Source organism: Oncorhynchus mykiss, chromosome 1 (assembly GCF_057628025.1).
Source record: "Oncorhynchus mykiss isolate SJ-2025 chromosome 1, ASM5762802v1, whole genome shotgun sequence".
Lineage (NCBI taxonomy): Eukaryota > Metazoa > Chordata > Actinopteri > Salmoniformes > Salmonidae > Oncorhynchus > Oncorhynchus mykiss.
Window position 1 is genome coordinate 19,772,287 of NC_143022.1, and position 27,148 is coordinate 19,799,434.

Sequence of the window (27,148 nt, forward strand, 5' to 3'; positions counted from 1 at the left end):
TATATATATATATATATATATATATTATTGGTACTTTGCATTTGTGTAAAGGTTAGGTTACTCGGTCCAACACTCAAGGGCGTGGGGTTGACCAGCCTCAGTATTGCAATAATAATCAATATTGAATAAAGATGATTGCTTGAAGAAATGACAGTCTCTCTCACGTGATATTACATATATTTCAAGTGTTGAGGATCAGCATGGCAGAAGTGTTGTTGCCTACTCTTACCATCTGGGGGCAGTCCATCAGGAAGTCCAGGATCCAGTTGCAGAGGTAGGTGTTTAGTCCCAGGGTCCTTAGCTTAGTGATGAGCTTTGTGGACACTATGGTATTGAACGCTGAGCGTAGTCAATTAAAACCTCTTTGGGCTAGGGGGCAGTATTTTCACATCCGGATGAAAAGCGTGCCCAAAATAAACTACCTGCTACTCAGGCCCGGAAGCTAGGATATGCATATGATTTGTAGATTTGGATAGAAAACACTCTGAAGTTTCTAAAACTGTTTGAATAATGTTTGTGAGTATAACAGAACTGATTTGGCAGGCAAAACTCTGAGCACAATCCATCCAGGGAATTTTTATTTTACCTCAATCTGTTTTCCATTAGGTTTCTATGGAAATCCCTTTTTAATAGAAATATGCTTGCAGTTCCTATGGCTTCCACTAGATGTCAACAGTCTAGAAATTGGTTGATGTTTTTCATTTGAGAAATTAAGAAGTAGCCCTGTTATTTCCATGTGTCACTCCGGGTGCACTCTAATGTTTTGGTGCGCGTGACCTGGAACGTAGTCCGGTATTTTCGTCCGGTATTGAGCACAGTATTTCCCGTCTTAAATTTGATCGATTATTTACGTTTTAGGACACATACATTTGGATTAGGAATGTTGTTTGAAATGTTTGGACCAGGTTTACAGGTAACTTATTAGATACTTTGTAGGCATGTTGGGCAAGTTAGAACCGGTGTTTTCCTGAATCAAACGCGCCAAATAAATTGACATTTTGGGGATATAAAGAAGCAATTTAACGAACAAAAAGACCATTTGTGATGTTTATGGGACATTTTGGAGTGCCAACAGAAGAAGATCTTCAAAGGTAAGGCATGAATTATATCGTTATTTCTGACTTTTGTGTAGCACCTGCCTGGTTGAAATCTGATTTTCATGTGTTGGTATGCTGAGCGCTGTCCTCAGAGATTGCATGGTCTGCTTTTGCCGTAAAGCCTTTTTGAAATCTGACACTGCGGCTGGATTAACAAGAAGTTCATTTTAAACCGATGTATAACACTTGTATGCTCTATGAATTCTTATTATGAGTATTTCTGTTTTTGAAATTGGCGCACTGCAATTTTACTGGGTGTTGTCAAATCGATCCTGCTAAAGGGATTGGCGCGCGAAGGGATCCATAAGAAGTTAACAACATTCTCACATAGGTGTTCCTTTGAAGCGGTATGCAAATTGGAGTGGGTCAAGGGTTTCTGGGGTGATGGTGTTAATGTGAGCCATGACCGGCCTTTCAAAGCACTTCATGGCTACCACTAGATGTTGGAACATTGCTGCGGGGACTTGCTTTCATTCAGCCACAAGAGAATTAGTGAGGTTGGGCACTGATGTTGGGTGATTAGGCCTGGCTCGCAGTAGATGTTCCAATTCATACCAAAAGTGATTGGTGGGGTTGAGGTCAGGGCTCTGTGCAGGACAGTCAAGTTCTTCCACACCGATCTCGACAAACCATTTCTGTACGGACCTCACTTTGTGCATGGGGGCATTGTCATGCTGAAACAGAAAGGGCTGTGATGATAATGTTCTTGTTTGTATATAATCGTAAGATTAGCACAATGCTGCTTTTGTAATAACCTGTCTTGGTTGGGTTCATGCCAGTGACTGGATGATTGCACAAAGGAGGAAACTACACTATCACTCATAAGCAAATTGGCAGTAAGCCCAGAACATTATCTTGGAACAAGAGAAGTGATACATGTCTCAGTTTCAAGGACAGAAGCCCTGTGTGGTATAAATCAGTCACATACAGGAACAAACATGCATTTAACTTGTTAGCGTAGCAGTATAAAAGGACTGAAAGGGAACCTCCCCTTCAGAGGTTTCATCAAGTTTGTATTTAGTTTGAGCACTTCTTATGCACCTAGGAGAGAACACACACACACACACAGTTACTCATGGCACCTCAACGAGTAGCAAGTCCATACCACACTGGTTTAGAGGATGGGGTGGGGGTGCCTGTGTAACATCATCATGCATAGTGTTTATTAATATCATGCCTGTGTCATTCCAGTGAGCTATGGTAACTAGAGGAAGGCAGGGCAGTTTTGTCATGAGTAGGGATAAACAGACACTATGAAACTGTTACAACATGTCAGTTTCGGGTGTGAGGGTTTTTATGACGATTTTACTATTGACTAAAGCTACAGGCTGCGAATCAAAGCAATGGTTATTTTACACCAGGAGTGTAAAAGACATCATCAAGAAGACAACTCATTCCCATGTCAATTATTCAGTTATTAGGCTTGGTTCCGGTTAACAGGGAGAATCCACAAACCATCCATCCAATCCATACAGCACAAGCGGGCTATGATCAAGAATTATTGTCACTAAATACTAGTCAAACCACAAACAAGTCACATGTAGCAAAGACCAACATCAACCCACACCGTCACTCTGAAGAACCTTCACATCACAGATACTGAGGGCTGAAACCAACATGCAGTATAACAGGGGTCTAACATCTAGACGCGTAAAGGTACTAGTAGTAGGTATGCAGGCCTTTGTTCTAGCGGGACTGATACACACCTAGCACTGACAGCACACCTAGCACTGACAGCACACCTAGCGGTACTGATACACACCTAGCACTGACATTACACCTAACACTGACAGCACACCTAGCACTGACACACACCTAGCACTAACACCTTCAGCAGAGAATCAACTGATCATTGTCTTCGCCTGGATCCAGGTGTGTAACTGCTGGGCTATAACAAAAGCCTGCCCAGTTGCTCTCCAGAAACATAGCTGGGAGACCACTGCAGCACTGTATACCACTGTATTCCACCAATTAGTATGAAGAGGAGAGAGGGATGGGTGGCGGGTCATCGACTACTACAAGTCATGCACAGACGGTTGGTTAAGACAAACCGCATCTAGCTACCAGGAGGACCAGAGCAACGTGGATACATACCACCACTCCTTTGTAAGGAGCAGAAAACCTGAGGGGCAAATGCCAGTGCAGCTGAAGAAAAAAAGGAGAACCACAAAACAATGAGCAGTAAGCCATGGTGGATATTGGACAATACACTGACACTCAAAAACCTGCAGCCTTACTGGACTAGGAGTGTCGTAGTACAGCCCTGCCCTACAGTATGTAGTAAATACAGTTGGTGACTATGGTCGGTCTGTCTACTGAGTCTATGGACCTGGTAAGTGTCAGTGTTGGGATCAATTCCAATTCAGTCAATTCAGAAAGCGACATAGAGATGCATTGAGGAAAATTGGAATAGAAATGTCAGTTTGTTTCCTGAATTGGCCCCAACCATTGGTAGTGTAAAGACAGACCAGACCATGTAGAATAGTCCTCACCGTGTTCTTTCTCTTGAGTTTGAGCTGGTTGACGGCCAGCGCCTCAGCGTGCTCCAGCTGTTCGATCTCCTCCAACTTCTCATTGTAGCGTCTGATTTGCTCGTTGATCAACATCTCCACACAACTGGGACACAGAGACATTACCTGCTAGTTAGAATCTCTATTGTGGTAAAGGCACTGCATTGGTTTCTGTACAGTGGTGGTCGTACCTAGTTGCCTGAACAAAATATTCACTTGATAACAGCAATTTTTATTTAACTAGGCAAGTCAGTTGAAATCAAATTCTGTTTTACAATGACGGCCTACCAAAATATAGGACAAAGCACACATCCCAACAAGAGAGACCAAACAACACCATTACATAAAGAGACACCTAAGACAACATAGTAAGGCAGCAACACATGACAACACAGCATGGTAGCAACACAACATGGTAGCAGCACAAAACATGGTACAATCATTATTGGGCACAGAAAACAGCACAAAGTGCAAGAAGGTAGAGACAACACGTCACGCAAAGCAGCCACAATTGTCCGTAAGAGTGTCCATGATTTGAGTCTCTGAATGAAGAGACTAAGATAAAACTGTCCAGTTTGAGTGTTTGTTGCAGCTCGTTCCAGTCGCTACCTGCAGCAAGCTGAAAAGACCAGCGAACCAGGGATGTGTGCTTTGGGGACCTTTAACAGAATGTGACTGGCAAAACGGGTGTTGTATGTGAAGGATGAGGGAGGAGTGAGTCCTACGAGGGTTTTATAAATAAGCATCAACCAGTGGGTCTTGCAACTGGTATACAGAGATGACCAGTTTACAGAAGAGTATAGAGTGCAGTGATGTGTCCTATAAGGAGCATTGGTGGCAAATCTAATTGCCTGAATGGTTAAGAACATCTAGCCGCTCAAGAGCACCCTTACCTGCCGATCTATAAATTATGTCTCCGTAACCTAGCATAGGTAGGATGTTCATCTGAATCAGGGTTAGTTTGGCAGCTGGGGTGAAAGAGGAGTGAATACGATAAAGTCTAGATTTAACTTTAGCCTGCATCTTTGATATGAGCTGAGAGAAGGACCGTTTACCGTCTAGCCATACTCCCAAGTACTCCCAAGTATGAGGTTATTAACTCAAGCTCTAAACCCTCAGAGGTAGTAATCACACCTGTGGGGAGAGGAACTTCTTCTCACCAAAACACAGTACCTTTTGTTTTGGAGGTGTTCAGGGCAGAGAAAGCTTGTTGGACATGTGGTAAACCGTGGGGTGTTGGGTTGAGCGTGCAGAGATTAACACAGAGAAATCACGTAGGTTTCGCTTGGTCCTTCTCTTTCCGCGGTGTGCCACTGTGCTCCTTTTATTTGGCCTCCATGCCTGGTTGGCACTTTCCTCTAATTACCTCCACTTAGAGCTGTCCGTGTTGGGGTGCCCAGCTCCCGTATTCCCAGCAGAGGGAGCCAACGTCACCTCATGTACCTCCCCTCTATTACCATCCCCCAGGGTAGACCTACTGGGATACCACAGACACTAAGAAAGCTTTGTTTAACACAAAATCCGGGGAGGGGCCAGCTGAGTATAACACTGTATTGTCTGCATATAAATGGATGAGAGAGCTTCCTATTGCCTGAGCTATGTTTTGATGTAAATTGAGAAGATCGTGGGGCCTAGGATTGAGCCTTGGGGTGCTCCCTTGGTGACAGGCAGTGGCTGAGACAGCAGATTTTCTGACTTTATACACTGCACTCTTTGAGAGATGTAGTTACTGTAGCAAACCAGGCCAAAGACCCCTCAGAGACACGAATATACATTAGCCGGCTCACTAGAATGGAATGGTCTACCATATCAAATAACTTTGGCCAAGTCAATAGAAATAGCAGCACAAGATTGCTTAGAATCAAGGGAGATGGTGACATTGTTGAGGACCTTTAACCTTTCTGTCGCAGGCGTTCCGCTAGCGACCCAGCTAGACAACATCTGGTGAAATTGCAGAGCACGAAATTGAAATTACAGAAATATAATATGTCAGATTTCAAAAGGCTTTACGGCAAAAGCACACCATGTGAGTATCTGAGGACAGCACCCCTCATACAAAAGCATAAAAAAAAAAATTCAACCAGGAAGGTGTGCTATGAAAGTTAGAAATAGCGATATAATAAATGCCATACCTTTGAAGATCTTCTTCTGTTGGCACTCCAAAAGGTCCCAGCTACATCAAAAATGGTAATTTTGTTCAATAAAGTCCTTTTTTATGTCCCCAAAAACTCAGTTTAGCTGGCGCGCTTCATTCAATTGTCCACCGGTTTCCCTCCTTCAAAATGCATACAAAATGAATCCCAAACGTTACCAATAAACTTCTCCAAACAAGTCAAGCAACGTTTATAATGAAACCTCAGGTACCCTAATATGTAAATAAACAAATAAATAATCAAATTTAAGTAGGAGTATCATTATTATCTTTACCGGAGATAAACAACAAAGAACGTGCTCTCATCCACACGCATGAAAACACTACAGCCAAAATGGGAGCCACTTAGAAAAACTACAAATTCTAGCTCATTTTTCCAAAAACAAGCCTGAAAGTCTTTCTAAAGACTGTTGACATCTAGTGGGAGCCCTAGGAACTGCAATCTGGGAGGATTTCGCCTCATAATAAACATGACAGACACTGGAAACAGTGATTGGCTGAATTTTTATTTTTTTGGGATGGTTTGTCCTCGGTGTTTAGCCTGCCATATCAGTTCTGTTATACTCACATACATTATTTTAACAGTTTTAGAAACTGTAGAGTTTTCTATCCAAATCTACCAATGATGTGCATATCCTAGCTTCTGGGCCTGAGTAACAGGCAGTTTACTTTGGGCACGCTTTTCAGCCGGACGTCAAAATACTGCCCCCTAGCCCAAAGAGGCTTTAAGATTGCAGTGACTCATCCATAACCTGAGCGGAAACCATACTGCACATCAGAGAGAATACTATAGACATCAAGAAGTTTTTAGCAAAGACTATGTTGAGATCAATAAAATTAATTCAAAGTGGACAATTCTTATTGTGGGATTTTTTAAATTTCAACTGAATTGATCAAAATAAAACAACGTTTTATACATAACAGGGGTGTCTGTCTATGCAGTGATCAGAGAGATACTTACGTGGTGGTCTTGGCCACGTCCTTCATGCTCATGAGTGGGTCGGCGCTGTCTGGGCAGCGGAGGATGCAGGGGGCAAACACGATGGCCAGGGAGTTGGGAGACATGCGGTTGTGAGACTCGTCTTTAGACACTCTGGAAGAGAGAAAAATATTACTCATGTGGAATATTATATATAGCAATACACACAGCAATATTGCCCCAGCCATGAAGAGTATGTACTTGACTAGATGGAAGAAAAGTCTTTCCAAGGTGTTGAAGCATGCGGTGGGGAGCTGTTCCAACACTTTGTAGATGGCATGTAGCTGCTCTTGCTTTTCAGGAAGTTCTGAGAGATGAGGAAAACACAATTAGGATCAACAACAACGGCACACGGGATTGCTGACAGTCGACAATATTACACATTTCAACATTCAGTGGAATACAGGTAACTGACCAAATAAAGGAAACACCATCATCAAGTGTCTTAATACGGCGTTGAGCCACCACAAGCCGCCAGAACTGCTTTAATGCGCCTTGGCATAGATTCTACAAGTGTCTGGAACTGTAATGCGACACCATTCTTCCACAAGAAATTCCATAATTAGTCATTTTGTCAAAAGTGCCGGAAAACGCTGTCTCAGGTGCCGCTCCCATAAGTGTTTAATTGGGTTGAGATCTGGTGACAGACACACACACACACACCCTTTAAACTTACTTTGAGACCCCTCTTTCAAAGTCAGAGATCTCTAGCCTTGGTAGCCAAAATAATGGGCAGCTGGACCTTAAGCATGATGGGATGTTTTAATAGCTTAATTAACTCAGGAATCACACCCGATTTCAATATACTTTGTATCCTTCATTTACTCAAGTTTTTCCTTTATTTTTGTATTTACCTGTAGAATATAACAAGGAGAAAATAACCAAAGTGCAGGCCTCCCGACTCCTCATCACTCTGCACACAGACAGACACCAACAGTCAGATATGTTAGTCAATAGTAACCTAGGGACCAATACAGATTTTTAAGATTTGCACACCTAAATCATGGAACTATGTCAATGTCGTTTACGAATATGTGAGGTCAATGCCCACCTTTTTTGCAAAAAATGTGCAGCAGTGACAATTTTGCCGAGGCACTTCTTGTGGCACACCATCTTACAATCTGGAAGAATAAAACCAGAATGGGAGGCTATTAACATTTGTATCCATGACGACCCTCAGAATATAATGTTATAATGTTTCACGTTATGTATGTTTAAAGCATGATCAGCATTCACATCAATCATTGGAGACTGTTATCCTTGTTATTTGCACATAATCTGCACATCTATCACTCCAGTGTTAATGCTAAATTGTAATTATTTAGTATCTATGGCCTATTTATTGCCTTATACCTTCCTACTCTTCTACATGTGCACACACTGTGCATATATTTTTCTTTTGTGATATTGAATGTACGTTTGTTATGTCTAACTCTGTTGTTTTTGTCGCACTGCTTTGCTTTATCTTGGCCAGGTCGCAGTTGTAAATGAGAACTTGTTCTCAACTGACCTACCTCGTTAAATAAAGGTGAAAAAAATGTATATATATGTATACACCTATATTAGTTGTTACTAGAGTGTGTGTGTGTGTGGTACTCACAGCTGCACATGTAGACTTTCTCCATGCCCCCGATATAGGAGTTGCACTGGTCACACGACTGCATGATGTTAACCTGGTACGTGCTGAACACATGGTCCAGGGAGTTCTCCATCTAAACAATCATACATTGTGTGCATGTATCAATGTGTCCAATCACTTCATAAAATACATATATTTCTATAGAGAACAAAGAGTGGACAGGTTTAAGGATTGGCCCTTAGTTTGTACTTACGTTCTTGTCTTCCGAGCTTTAGCAGGCTGAAACACTGACAAAACCAAAAAGCATTTTACAATTAAGAACATTCAAAACAAAAATGAGAAGACAGACAACAATATAACAAAGTGACAAACTTAGAAGACAACAGACAAAAATGTAAATGCAATAGAAAAAAAAAACTAATGAGACATTGGACCAGTAGGCATTTGTGTGTGGTACATTTAATACATTACGTGTGAAACATTACATGAGGATTATACAGTGTTATGTGAGTGAACATTCTCCATATAATCAATAAAGGGTTGCCAAATTCTGTAAATTGTCTCTGACTTATTCCTCAAGCATTATGTCATTTTCTCCAGTGGGATACAACTATTAACTTCAGATACCCACCTGCCAGTTGCAATGTGGCTATCTGATTTCTGTTTCAAGGCAATACATTTTTTTGCCAATTGCTTGCACCATTTCTGTTAGCATTATTAGTGTGACTTTGCCTAAGATTGGAATTTGTGAAGTTATTCAGTAGACAGACCTCCGGGTCCAAAGGGAATGCAGCCCCCTAAATTGAAGATATGGTATCACTTACCCCTTGCCAGAAACTGTGTAGAGGAGATATCAGGGTTGAACTTGTGCAATGTAGATGGGGTGATATAGAGCTGATGGAGGAAATTAAACTGGATCAGTCTGTATCTGGAGTTCAATGTGGATGTAACACCATCCCTGTATAGGTTACTCCATAGTCCCCGTCGTAGCTGAATCAGAATTAGTTAGGTAACGTAGATAAATAAGATGTTTTATTTACTTTATACTTGTCATTAGAATGTCTTCTTTTGGACTATACTGTTGGCAGTTGCACTTTCCTTTCTTCTCTAGGGAAAAGTCTATCCCCAGAGAGGGGAGAGGTCAGGCTTGTTTTTTACATGTCTGGTAATATGTAGAATATCAGAAAGGGAGAAGTCAGGTTTGAATATTGTCTTCATATTTGAATGTGTCTGTAACTATTTCTAAACCATGTGAAGGGCTCCACCATGTCTGTACTCCAGTCATTCCCTCCTTTTACCATTGGGGGGAGGAGTATGGCAGTGTCTGGAACCATTGTATTACCCCTCTGATGTTGCATGAATCTTGACCTAGTATATGACCTAGAGGCTCACTCCACTCTGAGTTTGTCCAGGAGGGAATGTATCTGAGATGGGAGTATCTAGAATTGACAATTGATATATGCCATTGGATGAGGTAATGTTTTGGTACTATGAAGTACCAATAACGAGATTAGAACCTCGTTTAGAAGACCAAACTGAACGATAATTTAGTGAATGCTGTCTGGCTATGGGATACTCCTTTCTCAAGTAAAAGTCTTTCTTTGTGAACAGTTCCTATTATCTGTGGTTTGTCATGTCGACTAGGGGGTGGATCTTTGCTATAAAAGATCTCAGTTGCCATTATGTTGACCACTCTCAACTTTTCATTAGAAATGTTGAAAGTCAAATGCTATTGCAAAAGCTTAATTATTGATTATTGATTAATTATGGCTTATTATTGAGTATTGATTAATTATTGCCATGGCCAACTGAGATGGCCATGGCAGAACATTGATTTTGTTGTCACAGAACCATTTCTGTGTGGATCTTAAGGTATGTTTTGGGCCATTGTCTTGTTGGGAAGTTAACCTACAACCAAGTCCCAGCCTTCTGGCAGAGGCAACCAGATGATCAAATAAAATTGCCTGATACTTGGTGGAATTCATTATGCCATCAATCTTAACCAGTGTCCCTGGACCTCTGGAATTGAAACAGCCCCAAAACATCAATGCCCCCCCTCCATATTTCACCGTGGGTATGAGGTGCCTCTCCTTGTATGCATCTCTGTTTCGACGCCATAAATGTCGATGCTGTATCTGACCAAAACTTAAAATGTTGGTCTCATCTGACCAGAGCACCTTCTTCCAGTCATAACTTAAATGACGTTTGGCAAGCTCCAAGCGTTTGCGTCTGTGTCTTGTGGTCAGAAAGGGCTTTCTTCTGGCAACCCTTCCAAGAGCCTGTGGTTGTGGAGGTGGGGTCTCATGTTGCTTTTTGAAAGCTGGTGACCCCAAGACGCCACCAAGGCCTGCAATTCTATCACAGTGATTCTTGGAGATTTTCTTGCTTCTCTCATCATCCTCCTCTCTATCCTGGGCGGCAAAATGCATTTGCGTCCTCTACCCATGAGGTTTTCAACTGTTTGCATTTTTTTTATAATTGCCCTGACAGTGCTCAGTGGTATATTCAATTGTGGATCTTCTGGTAGCCATTACCAGATTTATGAAGGTCTACGACTGTAGAAAAGGCCCATGGAGTTGGTGGAATAATCCTTTAATTCATTGCCACTTACTCAGCTGGGCCAGGGGCGCTTTAATTAGCTCCGGTGGAAATGTCCGACAGATCTCAACTCCATAAAAGGAGGAAATCGCCATCGCCTGATCTCGCAACTTTCTCTTAACTCCGTCTGATCCAGAAGTTCTGTGTGTCCGTGAATCCACGTAAGTCCACCGACTCTGTTGCCTTTCATCTGAACAATCTGTTGCGATCGGGAGAGTGGGCCATCAATTATTTTTTATAGTTATTACCGCGGAGCGCGGCTTGGAGCGCACGCTTCAAATATGTTGTGAATTGTCAATGATCACGGCCCTACGGATCCTCATAGGCCAATTATGCAATCGATATGGTTAATATGTAAGGAAATTCATTACATGTACACATGAAGACACTTGAAAGGGTGAAATGATAAACGTCATTGTTTGCTGAACTGATCGACTTTGATATCAAACTAATGGGGATTATAGATTGAATAACCTGTCACGTTCTGACCTTGATTTCCGTTGTTTTGTATTTATTTGGTATGGTCAGGGCGTGAGTTGGGTGGGCAGTCTATGTTTGTTTTTCTATGTTTTGGGGTATTTCTATGTTTTCGGCCTAGTATGGTTCTCAATCAGAGGCAGGTGTCATTAGTTGTCTCTGATTGAGAATCATACTTAGGTAGCCTGGGTTTCACTGTGTGTTGGTGGGTGATTGTTCCTGTCACTGTGTTTGTTGTCACAGGATAGGCTGTATAGGTTTTTTCACGTTCCGTTTGTTGTTTTGTAGATAAGTTATTTCATGTATCGTTCATTTTCCATTAAAGAACATGAGTAACCACCACGCTGCTTTTTGGTCCGCTTCTCCTCCTACAGACGAACGTCGTTACATAACCATTCACTGTTTGTATTCTTTCATGATTTATGATAAATAGTTACGAGCCTAAATGACTCACGAATTATTACTATTGACTTCTTAATGAACTGGATTGTTGAATTCCCTAAATAATGTTAATAATGAATGATTGTTATGATTTGATCTTTGTGATTATGAATTTGATTGGATATATGTTATTTTGTTTTCTTTGTTATGCAGCACAGACTACTCAGTAAATATACAACTTTATGGTTACAGGAATTCCTGCCTCAAGTCTCATCCATTCCTCTGTCACCTGACACGTGACCGACCACCTGTTCACCCTCACTGTCAGTCATCCTACCTGTCCAGCTACCCACACAGATTCCACTAATCTTTCAATGACCATCTGTCTCTTTTGAACTGCCAGGTCTTTTGTTTTCTTCATGGTGTTGGATGACAGTGGGATATTGCATGCGTGTTACCTCATTTTTATACCCTAGTGAAACAGGAAGTGATATAATGGCTCAATATAGTTCCTTAGAACTTATTTAGGTTTACCTAACTGGAATTTAATTTGTGGTTTAATTTTTGGTAGATGTTATTTACAATAATCTTTAAGGGTGCCATTAATTGTGAAACCTTGTTTTGGAGGACATTGATTTTTAATTAAATCAATCAATTATTTTGGTTGGAACCATTGAAACATTAATAAAGTATCATATTTCTCACAAGTTGGTATTTTGAGTTTCTCTATAAGCATTATTTGCGCATTAGCAGTCAGGGGTGCCAGTAATTTTGAAGCCGTGTTTGTGTGTGTGTGTGTGTGTGTGTGTGTGTGTGGAGTTGGTGGAATTATATATATATACACACACACACACACACACAGTGGGGCAAAAACGTATTTAGTCAGCCACCAAATGTGCAAGTTCTCCAACTTAAAAAGATGGGAGAGGCCTGTAATTTTCATAGGTACACTTCAACCATGACAGACAAAATGAGGGGAAAAATCCAGAAAATCACATTGTAGGATTTTTAATGAATTTATTTGCAAATTATGGTGGAAAATAAGTATTTGGTCACCTACAAACAAGCAAGATTTCTGGCTCTCACAGACCTGTAACTTCTTCTTTAGGAGGCTCCTCTGTCCTCCACTCGTTACCTGTATTTATGGCACCTGATTGAACTTGTTATCAGTATAAAAGACACCTGTCCACAACCTCAAACAGTCACACTCCACTCCACTATGGCTAAGACCAAAGAGCTGTCAAAGGACACCAGAAACAAAATTGTAGACCTGCACCAGGCTGGGAAGACTGAATCTGCAATAGGTAAGCAGCTTGGTTTGAAGAAATCAACTGTAGGAGCAATTATTAGGAAATGGAAGACATACAAGACCACTGATAATCTCCCTCGATCTGGGGCTCCACGCAAGATCTCCCCCGTGGGGTCAAAATGATCACAAGAACGGTGAGCAAAAATCCCAGAACCACACGGGGGGACCCAGTGAATGACCTGCAGAGAGCTGGGATCAAAGTAACAAAGCCTACCATCAGTAACACACTACGCCGCCAGGGACTCAAATCCTGCAGTGCCAGACGTGTCCCCCTGCTTAAGCCAGTACATGTCCAGACCCGTCTGAAGTTTGCTAGAGAGCATTTGGATGATCCAGAAGAAGATTGGGAGAATGTCATATGGTCAGATGAAACCAAAATATAATTGTTTGGTAAAAACTCAACTCGTCGTGTTTGGAGGACAAAGAATGCTGAGTTGCATCCAAAGAACACCATACCTACTGTGAAGCATGGGGGTGGAAACATCATGCTTTGGGGCTGTTTTTCTGCAAAGGGACCAGGACGACTGATCCGTGTAAAGGAAAGAATGAATGGGGCCATGTATTGTGAGATTGAGTGAAAACCTCCTTCCATCAGCAAGGGCATTGAAGATGAAACGTGGCTGGGTCTTTCAGCATGACAATGATCCAAAACACACCGCCCGGGCAACGAAGGAGGGGCTTCGTAAGAAGCATTTCAAGGTCCTGGAGTGGCCTAGCCAGTCTCCAGATCTCAACCCCATAGAAAATCTTTGGAGGGAGTTGAAAGTCCATGTTTCCCAGCAACAGCCCCAAAACATCACTGCTCTAGAGGAGATCTGCATGGAGGAATGAGCCAAAATACCAGCAACAGTGTGTGAAAACCTTGAAGACTTACAGAAAATGTTTGACCTCTGTCATTGCCAACACAGGGTATATAACAAAATATTGAGAAACTTTTGTTATTGACCAAATACTTATTTTCCACCATAATTTGCAAATAATTTCATAAAAAATGCTACAATGTGATTTATGGATTTTTTTTTTCTCATTTTGTCTGTCATAGTTGAAGTGTACCTATGATGAAAATTACAGGCCTCTCTCTCATCTTTTTAAGAGGGAGAACTTGCACAATTGGTGGCTGACTAAATACTTTTTTTGCCTCGCTGTATGTGTATATATATAGAACAGAAACAATGACATCTGGGGAAGGAACCAAAGAGGGTGATCCTTCCCCAGGCGTCATTGTTTGTGTTCCAGTGTTAAGTCGGTGCGTTGTTCCTGTTGTATGTTGCGTTTATTTATTAAAACACTCATTCCCTGAACTTGCTTCCTGTCTCTGTGCAAATCGTTGCAGAATACCCAGATCTTTTACCAAAGTCGGGGTTTATCTAGCTCAGGCAGTGGTAGTCATGACATAAGAGGATCGTAAACACAGGAAATGGTCTTGAACAGTGGTTGGTCTGCAAGGCAGAGTTGTTCAATAGGTGACATCTTAAGTAGGTTCCATTGGCCCTTGAGATTCACCCTAATAAAATGTAATAGTTGTAGGTAACTAGAGGTCCTTGTTAGACAAGTTGTATTTCTGTTTCAGCTGTTCAAAGGGCATAAGAATTCCCTCATAACAATGTTCTAGAAGAGTGATACCCTTATCAGACCATGGTCTAAAGTTACTATTCTGGAAAAACATAGGAATCCATTTATTGTTCCATAAAGGGGGTTTAAGGGAACAAATCCCTCTTGTCTGAACAGCTCATGCAGTTTGCACCAGGGCAGAATGTATAATTAAAGTGTTATCTGTGACAGTTTAAAAAAAAATTGATTTCATGTCTCAGAGCCCCAGTGTCCTCATGTACCTCAAACTTTTCAAAGTTCAACCATGAGAGCAAAGGACCATTGTCAATCCTCTGAGCCATAAATCTAGACTGCACAGCCAAGTAATATATTCTGAAATTAGGGAGGTTTATGTCCCCTTGACTGTAATCAAGGGTCAGTTTGTCCAGGCTAACCCTAGGAGTTTTGCCGTGCCACAAACTGTCTGGTCAGCTTGTCGAGAGAGGAAAAGAATGCTGCGGATACAGGGATGGGGAGAGATTGAAACAAATATAGAATTCTGGGCAGGATATTCATTTTAATTCTACCCAGTAGAGTGAGAGGCAAGTCCATCCATTTACACAGGTCACCCTCCACCTTTTGCAACAAGCCAGCCAGATTGCGTTCTACCCAACTATGTGAAGCCCATAGGCGACCGTCTAAAAGGCAACTGATGCTTAATGGTATGATGGTCAAAGACAGACAACAGTAAGATTTTAATCAAAATTGACCTTATATCCAGAGAAAGAACTAAAATACTGTAATAGGTTCTATAAGTGAGAGGGGATGTTCTGGGTTTGTTAGAAATAAGATCAGGTCATCCTCAAAAAGCGTTAACTTATGGGTATGGGGGCCCATCTCAAAGCCATGTACTGTGCATTCGGAAAGTATTCAGACCCCTTGACATATTGTTACGTTACAGCCTTATTCTAAAATGTGTGTGTGTGTGTATGTATAAATATATAAACAATAATCACTCATCTAAACACAATACCCCACAATGACAAAGCAAAAACAGCCTTTTAGAATTGTTTGCTAACGTATTAAAAATACAAAACTGAAATATATCATTTACATAAGTATTCAGACCCTTTACTCAGTACTATGTTGAAGCCCCTTTGGCAGTGATTACAGCCTCGAGTCTTCTTGAGTATGACGCTACAAGCTTGGCACAGCTGTATTTGGGGAATTTCTCTCATTCTTCTCTGCAGATCTTCACAAGCTCTGTCAAGTTAGATGGGGAGAGTCGCTGCACAGCAATTTTCAGGTCTCTCCAGAGATGTTCGATCAGGTTCAAGTCCGGGCTCTGGCTGGGCCACTCAAGGACATTCAGAGACTTGTCCCGAAGCCACTCCTGCGTTGTCTTGGCTGTGTGATTAGGGTCGTTGTCCTGTTGGAAGGTGAACCTTCGCCCAAGTCTGAGTTCCTGAGCGCTCTGGAGCAGGTTTTCATCAAGGATCTCTGTCCTTTGCTCCATTTATCTTTCCCTCGATCCTGACTAGTCTCCCAGTTCCTGCTGCTGAAAACATCCCCACAGCATGATCCTTCAATACTGCAGACATTTTTTGGTACCCTTCCCCAGATCTGTGCCCTGAAAACAATCCTGTCTCAGAGCGCTACAGACAATTCCTTCAACCTCATGGATGGGTTTTTGCTCTGACATGCACTGTCAACTGTGGGACCTTAAATAGACAGGTCTGTGCCTTTCCAAATCATGTCCAATCAATTGAATTTATCACAGGTGGACTCCAATCAAGTTGCAGAAACACCTCAAGGGTGATCAATGGAAACATTACACACCTGAGCTCAAATTAGTCTCATAGCAAAGGGTCTGAATACTTACGTAAATATGATACTTATTTTTCATAAATGTGCAAAAATGTCAACCTGTTTTCGCTTTGTCATTATGGGGTATTGTGTGTAGAGTGAGGAAGACATTTTATTGAATCAATTTTAGAATAAGGCTGTAACGTAAAAACATTTTGAAAAGGTCAAGGGGTCTGAATACTTCCCGAATGCACTGTATGTCAGGGCCCGTTCTAACGGCCTCCGCCAACAGTTCCATGGCAAGGGTGAAGAGGTGGGGGCTAAAAGGGCAACTATATCTGTTCCCCCTAAAGAGAAGGAAAGAGGAAGTAATCCCATTCGTAGCAATACTAGTTTTAGGAGATTTGAGTGATTTCATCAAGTTTACAAACACGGTGCCTAAACCATACTTTTCCAAAACGCGAAGAGATGTGACCATTGGACCCCATCAAAGACCTTTTCAGCGTTGAGGGAGACTGCGACACTAGCTATTTTGTTTTTCTGTGAAATATATCAAAGAACCTTCTGAGATTATTGGAGGACAATCTATTAATTATGGATCCAGTAAGATCTGGATTGACCAACAGGGGGAGGCATGACTCCAGTCTCTTAGATAGCATCTTGGTGACCAGTTTGCAATCTGTTTTAAGGAGAGAGATTGGTCGATAGGATGCACACTTTAGCAGCGGGGTTTCCCCATCCTTGTGAATTACTGTAATCACAGTTTGAGTGAAAGACTCTGGAAAGCAGTTGTCCTCCCCGGCTTTTTAAAGTACCTCCATAAGGTAGGGGACCAACAGCCACTTGAGTTCTTTATAGAACTCTGGAGGGAAGCCAGGAGATTTATTAGAAGGTAAAGATTTAATGTCCTCCAACAATTCAGGGACTGAGAACTGTTCGCTCAGGTGCGCTCTGTCTTCCTTTGACAGGCAAGGGAGGTTGAGCAAGGAGAGAAGAGTTTGATTGGGAAGTAGCCAACTGACATTTACTCCTGAGGTGCTGACTTGCTGCACCCTCGACAACTACTGTGATTATTATTACTTGACCATGCTGGTCATTTATGAACATTTGAACATCTTTGCCATGTTCTGCTATAATCTCCACCCGGCACAGCCAGAAGACCACCAGAAGGCCACCCCTCATAGCCTGGTTCCTCTCTAGGTTTCTTCCTAGGTTTTGGCCTTTCTAGGGAGTTTTTCCTAGACACCGTGCTTATACACGTCATTGCTTGCTGTTTGGGGTTTTAGGCTGTGTTTCTGTACAGCACTTTGAGATATCAGCTGATGTAAGGGGCTATATAAATACATTTGATTTGATTTTGATTTGAAGTATAGAGGACCTCGTAGTATTTCTTATTTATTTAGTATCACTTATTTCAGTAGGGTCAAAATATCTCATTAGTAAGAGTTTCTATTGCATTAATTGTCCTCTTACTTTCCTCTGCTTTCAGTTGCCATGCCAACACTGTGTGCTTTCTCTCCAAGTTCATAGTAACGCTGTTTTGATTTAGTAATACCCCTCTCAGCTTGATACATGTTCAGAGCATTATATTTCAGTTATTTATTTACCAAAAGCCGTTATAGGTCTTTAGTCTGGCACCTTTGGTAGGTTTTCTCTAGCTCAAAGATTTCAGATTTAAGGTAATTCAGTTAGGCACAGTGTTTTCTTTTCAACCCTTTAGTACTGGCAATGAGCCTTTCCCATCAGAGACTTTCAATGTGTCCCAAAGAATGAAACTGTCAGGACCAGAGGATTTATTTGTCAAAGTAAAAATATTGATCTGCTCTTTGATGAATGCAGGTTGCTTGGGGAGTGTAGAATTTAGTCTCCATCTATACATGCTTGGTGGGAATGGAGATTGCTTAGTGACCATTCTTCTCTGGTATTAGCAATCTGGGGAGATAATCGGTATCTAACACTCTATGAAACAGTTGGGTTGATAACTTTTGCTATCTATGCGTGTGTGTGTTGTGTGGGTGTGAATAAAAAGAGTAGTTCCTATCCTGTGGGTGCATCTGTCTCCAGACGTCTAGTATATGGAGATCCTTCAAGAATGACATGGTGAGCTTGGCAGCTTTGGTAAGAGGGGAGGGTTTATCAGAGGAACAATCAAGAACTGTATCTGAACAAAGATTTAAATCTCCACCAGCCAGTAGCCATTCTAGTGGGGCTTGAGCAACCTGAAGGAAGACATTCTGAATAAACATATGGTCGTCGAAGTTAGGAGCATAAATATTCAATAGGGTCCAAGACTGAATAAATATGTCCCTGCAACAAAACAAACCTGCCTGAGGGAGCAGACATGGTGTTGCTGACACAAAAGGGGATGTGTCTACTTATCAAAATTGCAGTTCCTCTTGCTTTAGAGTTAAACGAGGCCGCAAACACTTGTACACAAAGCGAGATCCATACAGAAATGGTTTGTCGAGATCATGGTGGAAGAACTTGACTGGCCTGCAGAGCCCTGACCTCAACTCCATTGAACACCTTTGGGATGAATTGGAACGCCGACTGCGAGCCAGGCCTAATTTCCCAACATCAGTACTCGACCTCACTAATGCTCTTGTGGCTGAATGGAAACAAGTCCCCGCAGCAATGTTCCAACATCAAGTGGAAAACCTTCCCAGAAGAGTGGAGGCTGTTATAGCTGCAAAGGGGTGGACCAACTCCATATTAATGCCCATGATTTTGGAATGAGATGTTCGACATGCAGGTGTCCAAATACTTTAGTAGTGTATCTACCTCAATTAACTCATACCCTTGAACATTGACCCTGTACTGGTATCATGTGTATATAGCCAAGTTATCGTTACTCATTGTGTATTTATTATTACTATTACCACGTTTCCATTATTTCTCTATTTTCTTTATCTCTGCATTGTTGACAAAGGGCCCGTAAGTAAGCATTTCACTGTTAGTCTACACCTGTTGTTTACGAAGCATGTGAAGAGTAACATTTTATTTGATTTCATTACACTAGTGTCAGAAGTGGGATCACACTTGGCTACTTACACCTGTTTGTGGAACTATTTCAGGAACTGTGGAATGTCAAGGTCAGATCAGTCAAATATGTAAGAAATAGGAATTGGAATTCATCTACCAAATTTGGTGATTTGACCCGGAATTTCTATCTACTACGATTTTGAAATGTCATGTCTGTTTGCACAGCTCTTTGGCATACTTCCTTATTGGCATTCCATTTTCAGTCGCATTGGCAAGGTACGATACTCCTTCCTTAAACAAGGTAAGACATAAAACAATTTTCTTTAATTCAGTTTTTCTGTTTTTCATTCCATTATCAGCCTTAGATATGGTGGAAAAAGTACCCAATTGTCATACTTGAGTAAAAGTAAAGATACCTCAATAGAAAATTACAAGTACAAGTGAAAGACTCCCAGTAAAATCCAACTTGAGTAAAAGTCAAAGTATTTAGTTTGAAATATACTTAAGTATCAAAAGTATAAATAATTTCAAGTTTCTTATATTAAGCCAACCATAAGGAACCATGTTCTTGTTTTTTAAATGTACAGATAGCCAGGGGAAAATTAAGTATTCCTGTTTGGTGAGTCCACCAGATCAGAGGCAGTAGGGAAGACCAGGGGTGTTCTCTTGATGTGTGAATTAGACCATTTTCCTGTCCTGCTAAGCATTCAAAATATAAAGAGTACTTTTGGGTGTCAGGGAAAAAATATGAAGTAAAAAGTACATTATTTTCATTGGGAATGTAGTAAAGTAAAAGTTGTCAAATTTAAAAAGTAAAGTACGGATACCCCCCAAAAACGACTTAAGTAGTACTTTAAACTTTTTTTTTACCTAAATACTTTACACCACTGTGGAATGTACTGTCGCTGACTGTCTCCAATTGCCACCCAGTCCTTGACTTGGGATGGAATAAGTGCAGGAGCTGTCTTTTTCCAAGTCAGTCCATTAGACTATGTTCACTGAAATTCACAAATGCCGTTATGCTATAGTGACCACTGAGTGTTTACTTCTCCATGACTTTTAACCAAATTTTCATGACTATTAATATTATGGCATACATGAAAAAGTAAGCATTATTGACACGGGAAAGCTGCTGTGTCTGATCCCATGTTGACTTACCATCTACTGCCGTTGTGCCCTTGATCAAGGCAATTAGCTCCCCACATAGAACATGTGGTCAACCCTCCATCTTTATTTATTTTTATTTTTACCTTTATTTAACTAGGCAAGTCAGTTAAGAACAAATTCTTATTTTCAATGACGGCCTAGGAACAGTGGGTTAACTGCCTGTTCAGGGGCAGAACGACAGATTAGTACCTTGTCAGCTCGGGGGTTTGAACTTCCGGTTACTAGTCGAACGGTCTAACCACTAGGCTACCCTGCCGCCCCTGGAGAGATTCTGGGTGTGCAGGCTTGGCTTTTGATCCAGCCCTGTAGCTATCTTGGAGGATGGTTGCCACCCCTACCAAGTACTTTTGTCTTTATAAAATTATCCCCTCATTCAATAAATCAGTTAATGTAAAATAATGAATTATGTTGGCTGACACTTATGGCACTTCCAAGGTCGTTTCATGATGATTATTACAGCCGTGTCAGTCATTTTATATACTTAGGCTATTGTAACAAAGCATAAGCCAGCATTATATGCCTACTGCGTCTGCCCAGAGGCTTTCATGGCAATGGCCATTAGTGCTCACTTCACATATCCTGTTCTGATCTAATGAGATGGATGTAGGATTTTCTACGGCCTAGAATCAAAGCTTTTTTTTCATTTCATACTCTCCTATACCACTGTTCCCTTTATCTTAAACCCCATAGGATGTAAATAAACACAAATATTTTATACAAAATAATTAATACAAAAGTCAAAGTTGTCTATAACATGAATACAAACAAGGTGAGCGTTTGTGTCCCCATTCCCCAATCAAATACCTTTATGATACCAAAAAATGTAAATAATGATATGTCTTTGTCTCCAGTCTGGCAACCCTCATAAAATTCGAAATAGCCTCGTGTAAAATGCATTAAGAAAGAAATGGTGTAATGTAAACAAAAAAGTGGAGCCTTGTATTAAATGCATTGAAGCAAATTGTGTAATGTAGGCTCCACAAAAACACACCAAAACTGCTGAAACCTTTTGTACATATTTCCACGAATTGAGTGTGAAATTGTGTTGCAACTATTCATGTTTCAGGGGAGCTCTATGCACAGCAAGTTGTTAGTCTCAGTCATTATTTCAACCTGCTGCTGAAATGATGCACTCTCTCTCCTCGGGCAACGGCCCACCCACTCTCAATGGCACACACGCAGCACCACAGACATGTACTGAAGGGTCATTCCGATAATGACTGATATGTAGTTTTTTTATTGATTGATCATATTCAATGGTGTGCTTTCATGAATTATATTAACACCAATTATTAAACTTATTTCCATTACTTATCATGAGCTTACAAACAGGGGCGGAGCCAGAGGTGTGTCCGGGGTGGCACTGGACACCCCAAAATGTCATTCGCTACTGGCAGTAGCCCCTTGTTGACGTTTTTAAATTGAGGACGAGGAAGTGAGAATTATAACATTATAACATAAATAGGCCATAGTGGTGAAGTAATTACAATTTAGCAATTTACCGTGGAGTGATAGATGTGCAGATGAGGATGTGCAAGAAGAAATACTGGTGTGCAAAAGAGCAGAAAAACAAAAATGGGGATTAGGTTCGTAATTGGTTGGATGGGCTATTTACAGATGGGCTGTGTACAGCTGCAGCGATCGGTAAGCTGCTCTGACAGCTGTCGCTTAAAGTTAGTGAGGGAGATATAAGTCTCCAACTTCAGTGATTTTTGCAATTCATTCTAGTCATTTGCAGCAGAGAACTGGAAAGAAAGGTGGCCCAACAAGGTGTTGGCTTTGGGAATGACCAGTGAAATATACCTGCTGGAGCGTGTGCTACGGGTGGTTGTTGCTATGGTGACCAGTGAGCTGAGATAAGGCGGAGCTTTACCTAGCAAAGACTTATAGATGACCTGGAGCCAGTGGGTTTGGCGACGAATATGAAAAGAGGACCAGCCAACGAGAGCATACAGGTCGCAGTGGTAGGTTGTACTATATGGGGCTTTGGTAACAAAACGGATGGAACTGTGATGGACTGCATCCAATTTGCTGAGTAGAGTGTTAGAGGCTATTTTGTAAATGACATCACCGAAGTCAAGGATAGGTAGGATAGTCAGTTTTGCTAGGGTATGTTTGGCTGCATGGGTGAAGGAGGCTTTGTTGCGAAATAGGAAGCCAATTTGAGATTTAATTTTGGATTGGAGATGCTTAATGTGAGTCGAAGGAGAGTTTACAGTCTAACCAGACACCTAGGTATTTATAGTTGCGCACATATTCTAAGTCAGAACCGTCCAGCGTAGTGATGCTAGTCGGGCGGGTGGGTAAGGGCAGTGATCGGTTGAAGAGCATGCATTTAATTTTACTAGCATTTAAGAGCAGTTGGAGGCCACAGAAGATGTGTTGTATGGTGTTGAAGCTCGTTTGGAGGTTTGTTAAGTGTCCAAAGAAGGGCCCGATGTATATAGAATGGTGTCATCTGCATAGAGGTGCATCAGAGAATCACCCGCAGCAAGAGCGACATCATTGATATATATACAGAGAAAAGAGTCGGCCTGAGAATTGAATCCTGTGGCACCCCCATAGAGACTGCCAGAGGTCCGGACAACAGACCCTCCGATTTGACACACTGAACTCTATCTGAGAAGTAGTTGGTGAACCAGGCGAGTCAGTCATTAGAGAAACCAAGGCTGTTGAGTCTGCCGATAAGAATGAGGTGATTGACAGAGTCGAAAGCCTTGCACAGTACAGTATTTATCGATGGCGATAATGATATAGTTTTGGACCCATGACCAGCCCAGAATCCGGATTGCATAGCGGAGAAGGTACGGTGGGATTCAAAATGGTCGGTGATCTGTTCCTTCACTTGGGTTTCGAAGACTTTAGAAAGGCAGGGCCGGATGGATATAGGTCTGTAACAATTTGGGTCTAGAGTGTCTCCCCCTTTGAAGAGGGGGATGACTGTGGCCGCTTTCCAATATTTAGGAATCTCAGACGATACGAAAGAGAGGTTGAACAGACTAGTAATAAGGGTTGCAACAATGGCGGCGGATAATTTTAGGAAGAGAGGGTCCAGATTGTCTAGCCCAGCTGATTTGTAGGGATACAGATTTTGCAGCTCTTTCAGAACATCAGCTGTCTGGATTTTGGTGAAGGAGAAGCGGGGGGCTTGGGCCAGAGGTGCAGAGCTGTTGGCCGAGGTTAGGGTAGCCAGGTGGAAAGCATGGCCAGCCATAGAAAAATGCTTATTGAAATTCTCGATTATCGTGGATTTATTGGTGGTGACAGTGTTTCCTAGCCTCAGTGCAGTGGGCAGCTGGGAGGAGGTGCTCTTATTCTCCATGGACTTTACAGTGTCCCAAAACTTTTTGGAATTAGTGCTGCAGGATGGAAATTTCTGTTTGAAAAAGCTAGCCATTGCTTTCTTAAAACCTCTAGTGACTCCCCATCCCGCATGCGGGAGCGTAATCATCGCCTGAAACTAATTAGCATAACGCAACGGACATAAATATCCCTAGAAAATATTCCTATTCATGAAAATCACAAATGAAATATATTGAGACACAGCTTAGCCTTTGTTAATCACCCTGTCAACTCAGATTTTCAAAATATGCTTTACAGCCAAAGCTAGACAAGCATTTGTGTAAGTTTATCGATAGCCTAGCATAGCATTTTGTCCAGCTTGCAGCAGGTAACTTGGTCACGGAAATCAGAAAAGCAATCAAATTAAATTGTTTACCTTTGATGAGCTTTGGATGATTTCACTCACGAGACTCCCAGTTAGATAGCAAATGTTCCTTTTTTCCAAAAATATTATTTTTGTAGGCGAAATAGCTCCGTTTGTTCTCCACGTTTGGCTGAGAAATCGCCCGGAAATTGCAGTCACGAAAACGGCGAAAAATATTCAAAATTAGCTCCATAATATCGACAGAAACATGGCAAACGTTGTTTATAATCAAACCTCAAGGTGTTTTTCAAATATCTATTCGATACTATATCCATCGGGACAATTCGTTTTTCAGTAGGACCGATTGGAGTAATGGCTACCTCTGTATTTTACGCGAGAATCTCTATGGCAGCATCAGGTGACCACTTGCGCAATGTAGCCACTTATGGGTATTCTTCAACATAAATGCGTAAAACTACGTCACAATGCTGTAGATACCTTCGGGAATACGGAGAAAGAGTGATCTGGTTGATGGCCCATTCACTGCTCAATAGGGACTCATTGGAACGCAGCGCTTTCAAAACATGGGGCACTTCCGGATTGGATTTTTCTCAGGCTTTCACCTGCAACATCAGTTCTGTTATACTCACAGACAATATCTTTACAGTTTTGGAAACTTTAGAGTGTTTTCTATCCTAAGCTGTCAATTATATGCCTATTCTAGCATCTTGTCCTGACAAAATATCTCGTTTACTACGGGAACGTTTTTTTTCCAAAAATGAAAATACTGCCCCCTAGTCACAACAGATATTAACTGACTGTGTATATTGCCCTGAAAAGGTGCATATCGCGGGGGCTATTCGATGCTAGTGCAGTACGCCACAGGATGTTTTTGTGCTGGTCAAGGGAAGTCAAGTCTGGCGTGAACCAAGGGCTATATCTGTTCTTAGTTCTACATTTTTTGAAAGGACCATGCTTATTTAAGATGGCGAGGAAAGCACATTTAAAGAACAACCAGGCATTCTCTATTGACGGGATGAGGTTAATATCCTTCCAGGATACCCGGGCCAGGTCAATTAGAAAGGCCTGTTCGCAGAAGTCTTTGACATTGACAGGGGGTGGTCGTTTGAACGCGGACCCATAACGGACACAGTCAATGAGGCAGTGATCGCTGAGATCCTGGTTGAAAACAGCAGAGGTGTAATTAGAGGGCAATTGTGTATTTATTATTACTATTACAACGTTTCCATTATTTCTCTATTTTCTTTATCTCTGCATTTTTGACAAAGGACCCGTAAGTAAGCATTTCACTGTTAGTCTACACCTGTTGTTTATGAAGCATGTGAAGAGTAACATTTTATTTGATTTCATTACACGAGTGTCAGAAGTGGGATCACACTTGGCTACTTACACCTGTTTGTGGAACTATTTCAGGAACTGTGGAATGTCAAGGTCAGATCAGTCAGATACAGTGGGGCAAAAAAGTATTTAGTCAGCCACCAATTGTACAAGTTCTCCCACTTAAAAAGATGAGAGAGGCCTGTAATTTTCATCATAGGTACACTTCAACTATGACAGACAAAATTTGAAAAAAAATCCTGAAAATCACATTGTAGGATTTTTAATGAATTTATTTACAAATTATGGTGGAAAATAAGTATTTGGTCAATAACAAAAGTTTATCAATACTTTGTTATATACCCTATTTGGTCAAACGTTTTCTGTAAGTCTTCACAAGGTTTTCACACACTGTCGCTGGTATTTTGGCCCATTCCTCCATGCAGATCTCCTCTAGAGCAGTGATGTTTTGCGGCTGTTGCTGGGCAACATGGACTTTCAACTCCCTCCAAAGATTTTTTATGGGGTTGAGATCTGGAGACTGGCTAAGCCACTCCAGGACCTTGAAATGCTTCTTACGAAGCCCCTCCTTCGTTGCCCGGGCGGTGTGTTTGGGATCATTGTCATGCTGAAAGACCCAGCCACATTTCATCTTCAATGCCCTTGCTGATGGAAGAAGGTTTTCACTCAACATCTCACAATACATGGCCCCATTCATTGTTTCCTTTACACGGATCAGTCGTCCTGGTCCCTTTACAGAAAAACAGCCCCAAAGCATGATGTTTCCACCCCCGTGCTTCACAGTAGGTATGGTGTTCTTTGGATGCAACTCATCATTCTTTGTCCTCCAAACACGACGAGTTGAGTTTTTACCAAAAAGTTATATTTTGGTTTCATCTGACCATATGACATTCTCCCAATCATCCAAATGCTCTCTAGCAAACTTCAGACGGGCCTCTCATCTTTTTTAGTGGGAGAACTTGCACAATTGGTGGCTGACTAAATACTTTTTTGCCCCACTGTATGTAAGAAATAGGAATTTGAATTAATCTACCAAATTTGGTGATTTGGATGATATCTATGGGGGTGCCCATGTTTACGAATTTGGGGTTGTACCTGGAAGGTTCCTTGATAATTTGTGTGAGATTGTTGCATCTAGCTTAGATTGTAGGACAGCCAGGGTGTTAAGCATATGTGGGGGAACTAGTAGGCTACAGTTGTCAGGGTTCAGCAAGTTAACATTCAGCAATTTGAAATCCATTAACTCAGTTAAATGCAGAATTGTTATCAATCTGTTAACGTTACTCTCATGATTACCACAATTTGCAGATTTGTGATAGCAAACACGCTAAGAAATTATAGCTAGCTAAGTTACTTACCCGCAGAGTGGGGCTAGCCATGATCTGACTAATAACTAAGGCTGGTAGTTGATTTTAAGGTATAGTTATGATAATGGAGATTTGTAATTAAGATTGAGTTTGGACTAAAATGTGGATAATTGGATGCTTAGATGTAACCATAGACGGTCTTATTTTTGCATAGGGTCAATTAAACATGACAATAAAGGAAGAGATATCAGACTTATTTTTAAAGAAGC

General features: G+C 41.4%; 2 protein-coding genes and 1 long non-coding RNA gene across 4 annotated transcripts in view; 1 reads left to right on the forward strand and 2 right to left on the reverse strand.

Moving 5' to 3' along the window:
• Nucleotides 1-51: 51 nt before the first annotated feature.
• Nucleotides 52-7,065, reverse strand: LOC110498635 (unconventional myosin-IXb-like). Its single transcript, XM_090198306.1, has 4 exons — nt 6,940-7,065; nt 6,721-6,852; nt 3,590-3,713; nt 52-3,242 (listed from the first exon to the last, which is right to left on the reverse strand). The coding sequence occupies exons 2-4, from the start codon at nt 6,822-6,824 to the stop codon at nt 3,138-3,140; spliced, it is 333 nt and encodes a 110-aa protein (XP_090054432.1). The 5' UTR covers nt 6,825-6,852; nt 6,940-7,065; the 3' UTR covers nt 52-3,137.
• A 1,292-nt stretch (nt 7,066-8,357) lies between these two features.
• LOC149985431 (uncharacterized) lies at nt 8,358-20,698 on the reverse strand. Its single transcript, XR_016486418.1, has 4 exons — nt 20,559-20,698; nt 9,142-9,211; nt 8,571-8,604; nt 8,358-8,450 (listed from the first exon to the last, which is right to left on the reverse strand). It is a non-coding gene; the product is annotated as an uncharacterized LOC149985431 (long non-coding RNA).
• Nucleotides 19,573-27,148, forward strand: part of LOC110531985 (uncharacterized) — a 30,889-nt gene continuing 23,313 nt past the window's right edge. The window contains exon 1 of one of the 2 annotated variants that reach the window (XM_036959910.2): nt 19,573-19,701. In XM_036959910.2, coding sequence (XP_036815805.1) covers nt 19,605-19,701 — 97 coding nt within the window. In that variant the 5' untranslated portion in view covers nt 19,573-19,604. The remainder of the gene's footprint in view (nt 19,702-27,148) is intronic. The other variant, XM_021615542.3, reaches the window with a different exon arrangement.

Excerpts from the sequence above, each read along its gene's own strand:
- LOC110498635 (XM_090198306.1), bottom strand. The coding sequence starts at position 6,824 with ATGTCTCCCAACTCCCTGGCCATCGTGTTTGCCCCCTGCATCCTCCGC. Across the intron at positions 3,714-6,720 it reads GACGTGGCCAAGACCACCAC|TTGTGTGGAGATGTTGATCA; the intron begins GTAAGTATCTCT and ends TCTGTGTCCCAG. Across the intron at positions 3,243-3,589 it reads AACTCAAGAGAAAGAACACG|CTGCACTGGCATTTGCCCCT; the intron begins GTGAGGACTATT and ends TTTTTTCTTCAG.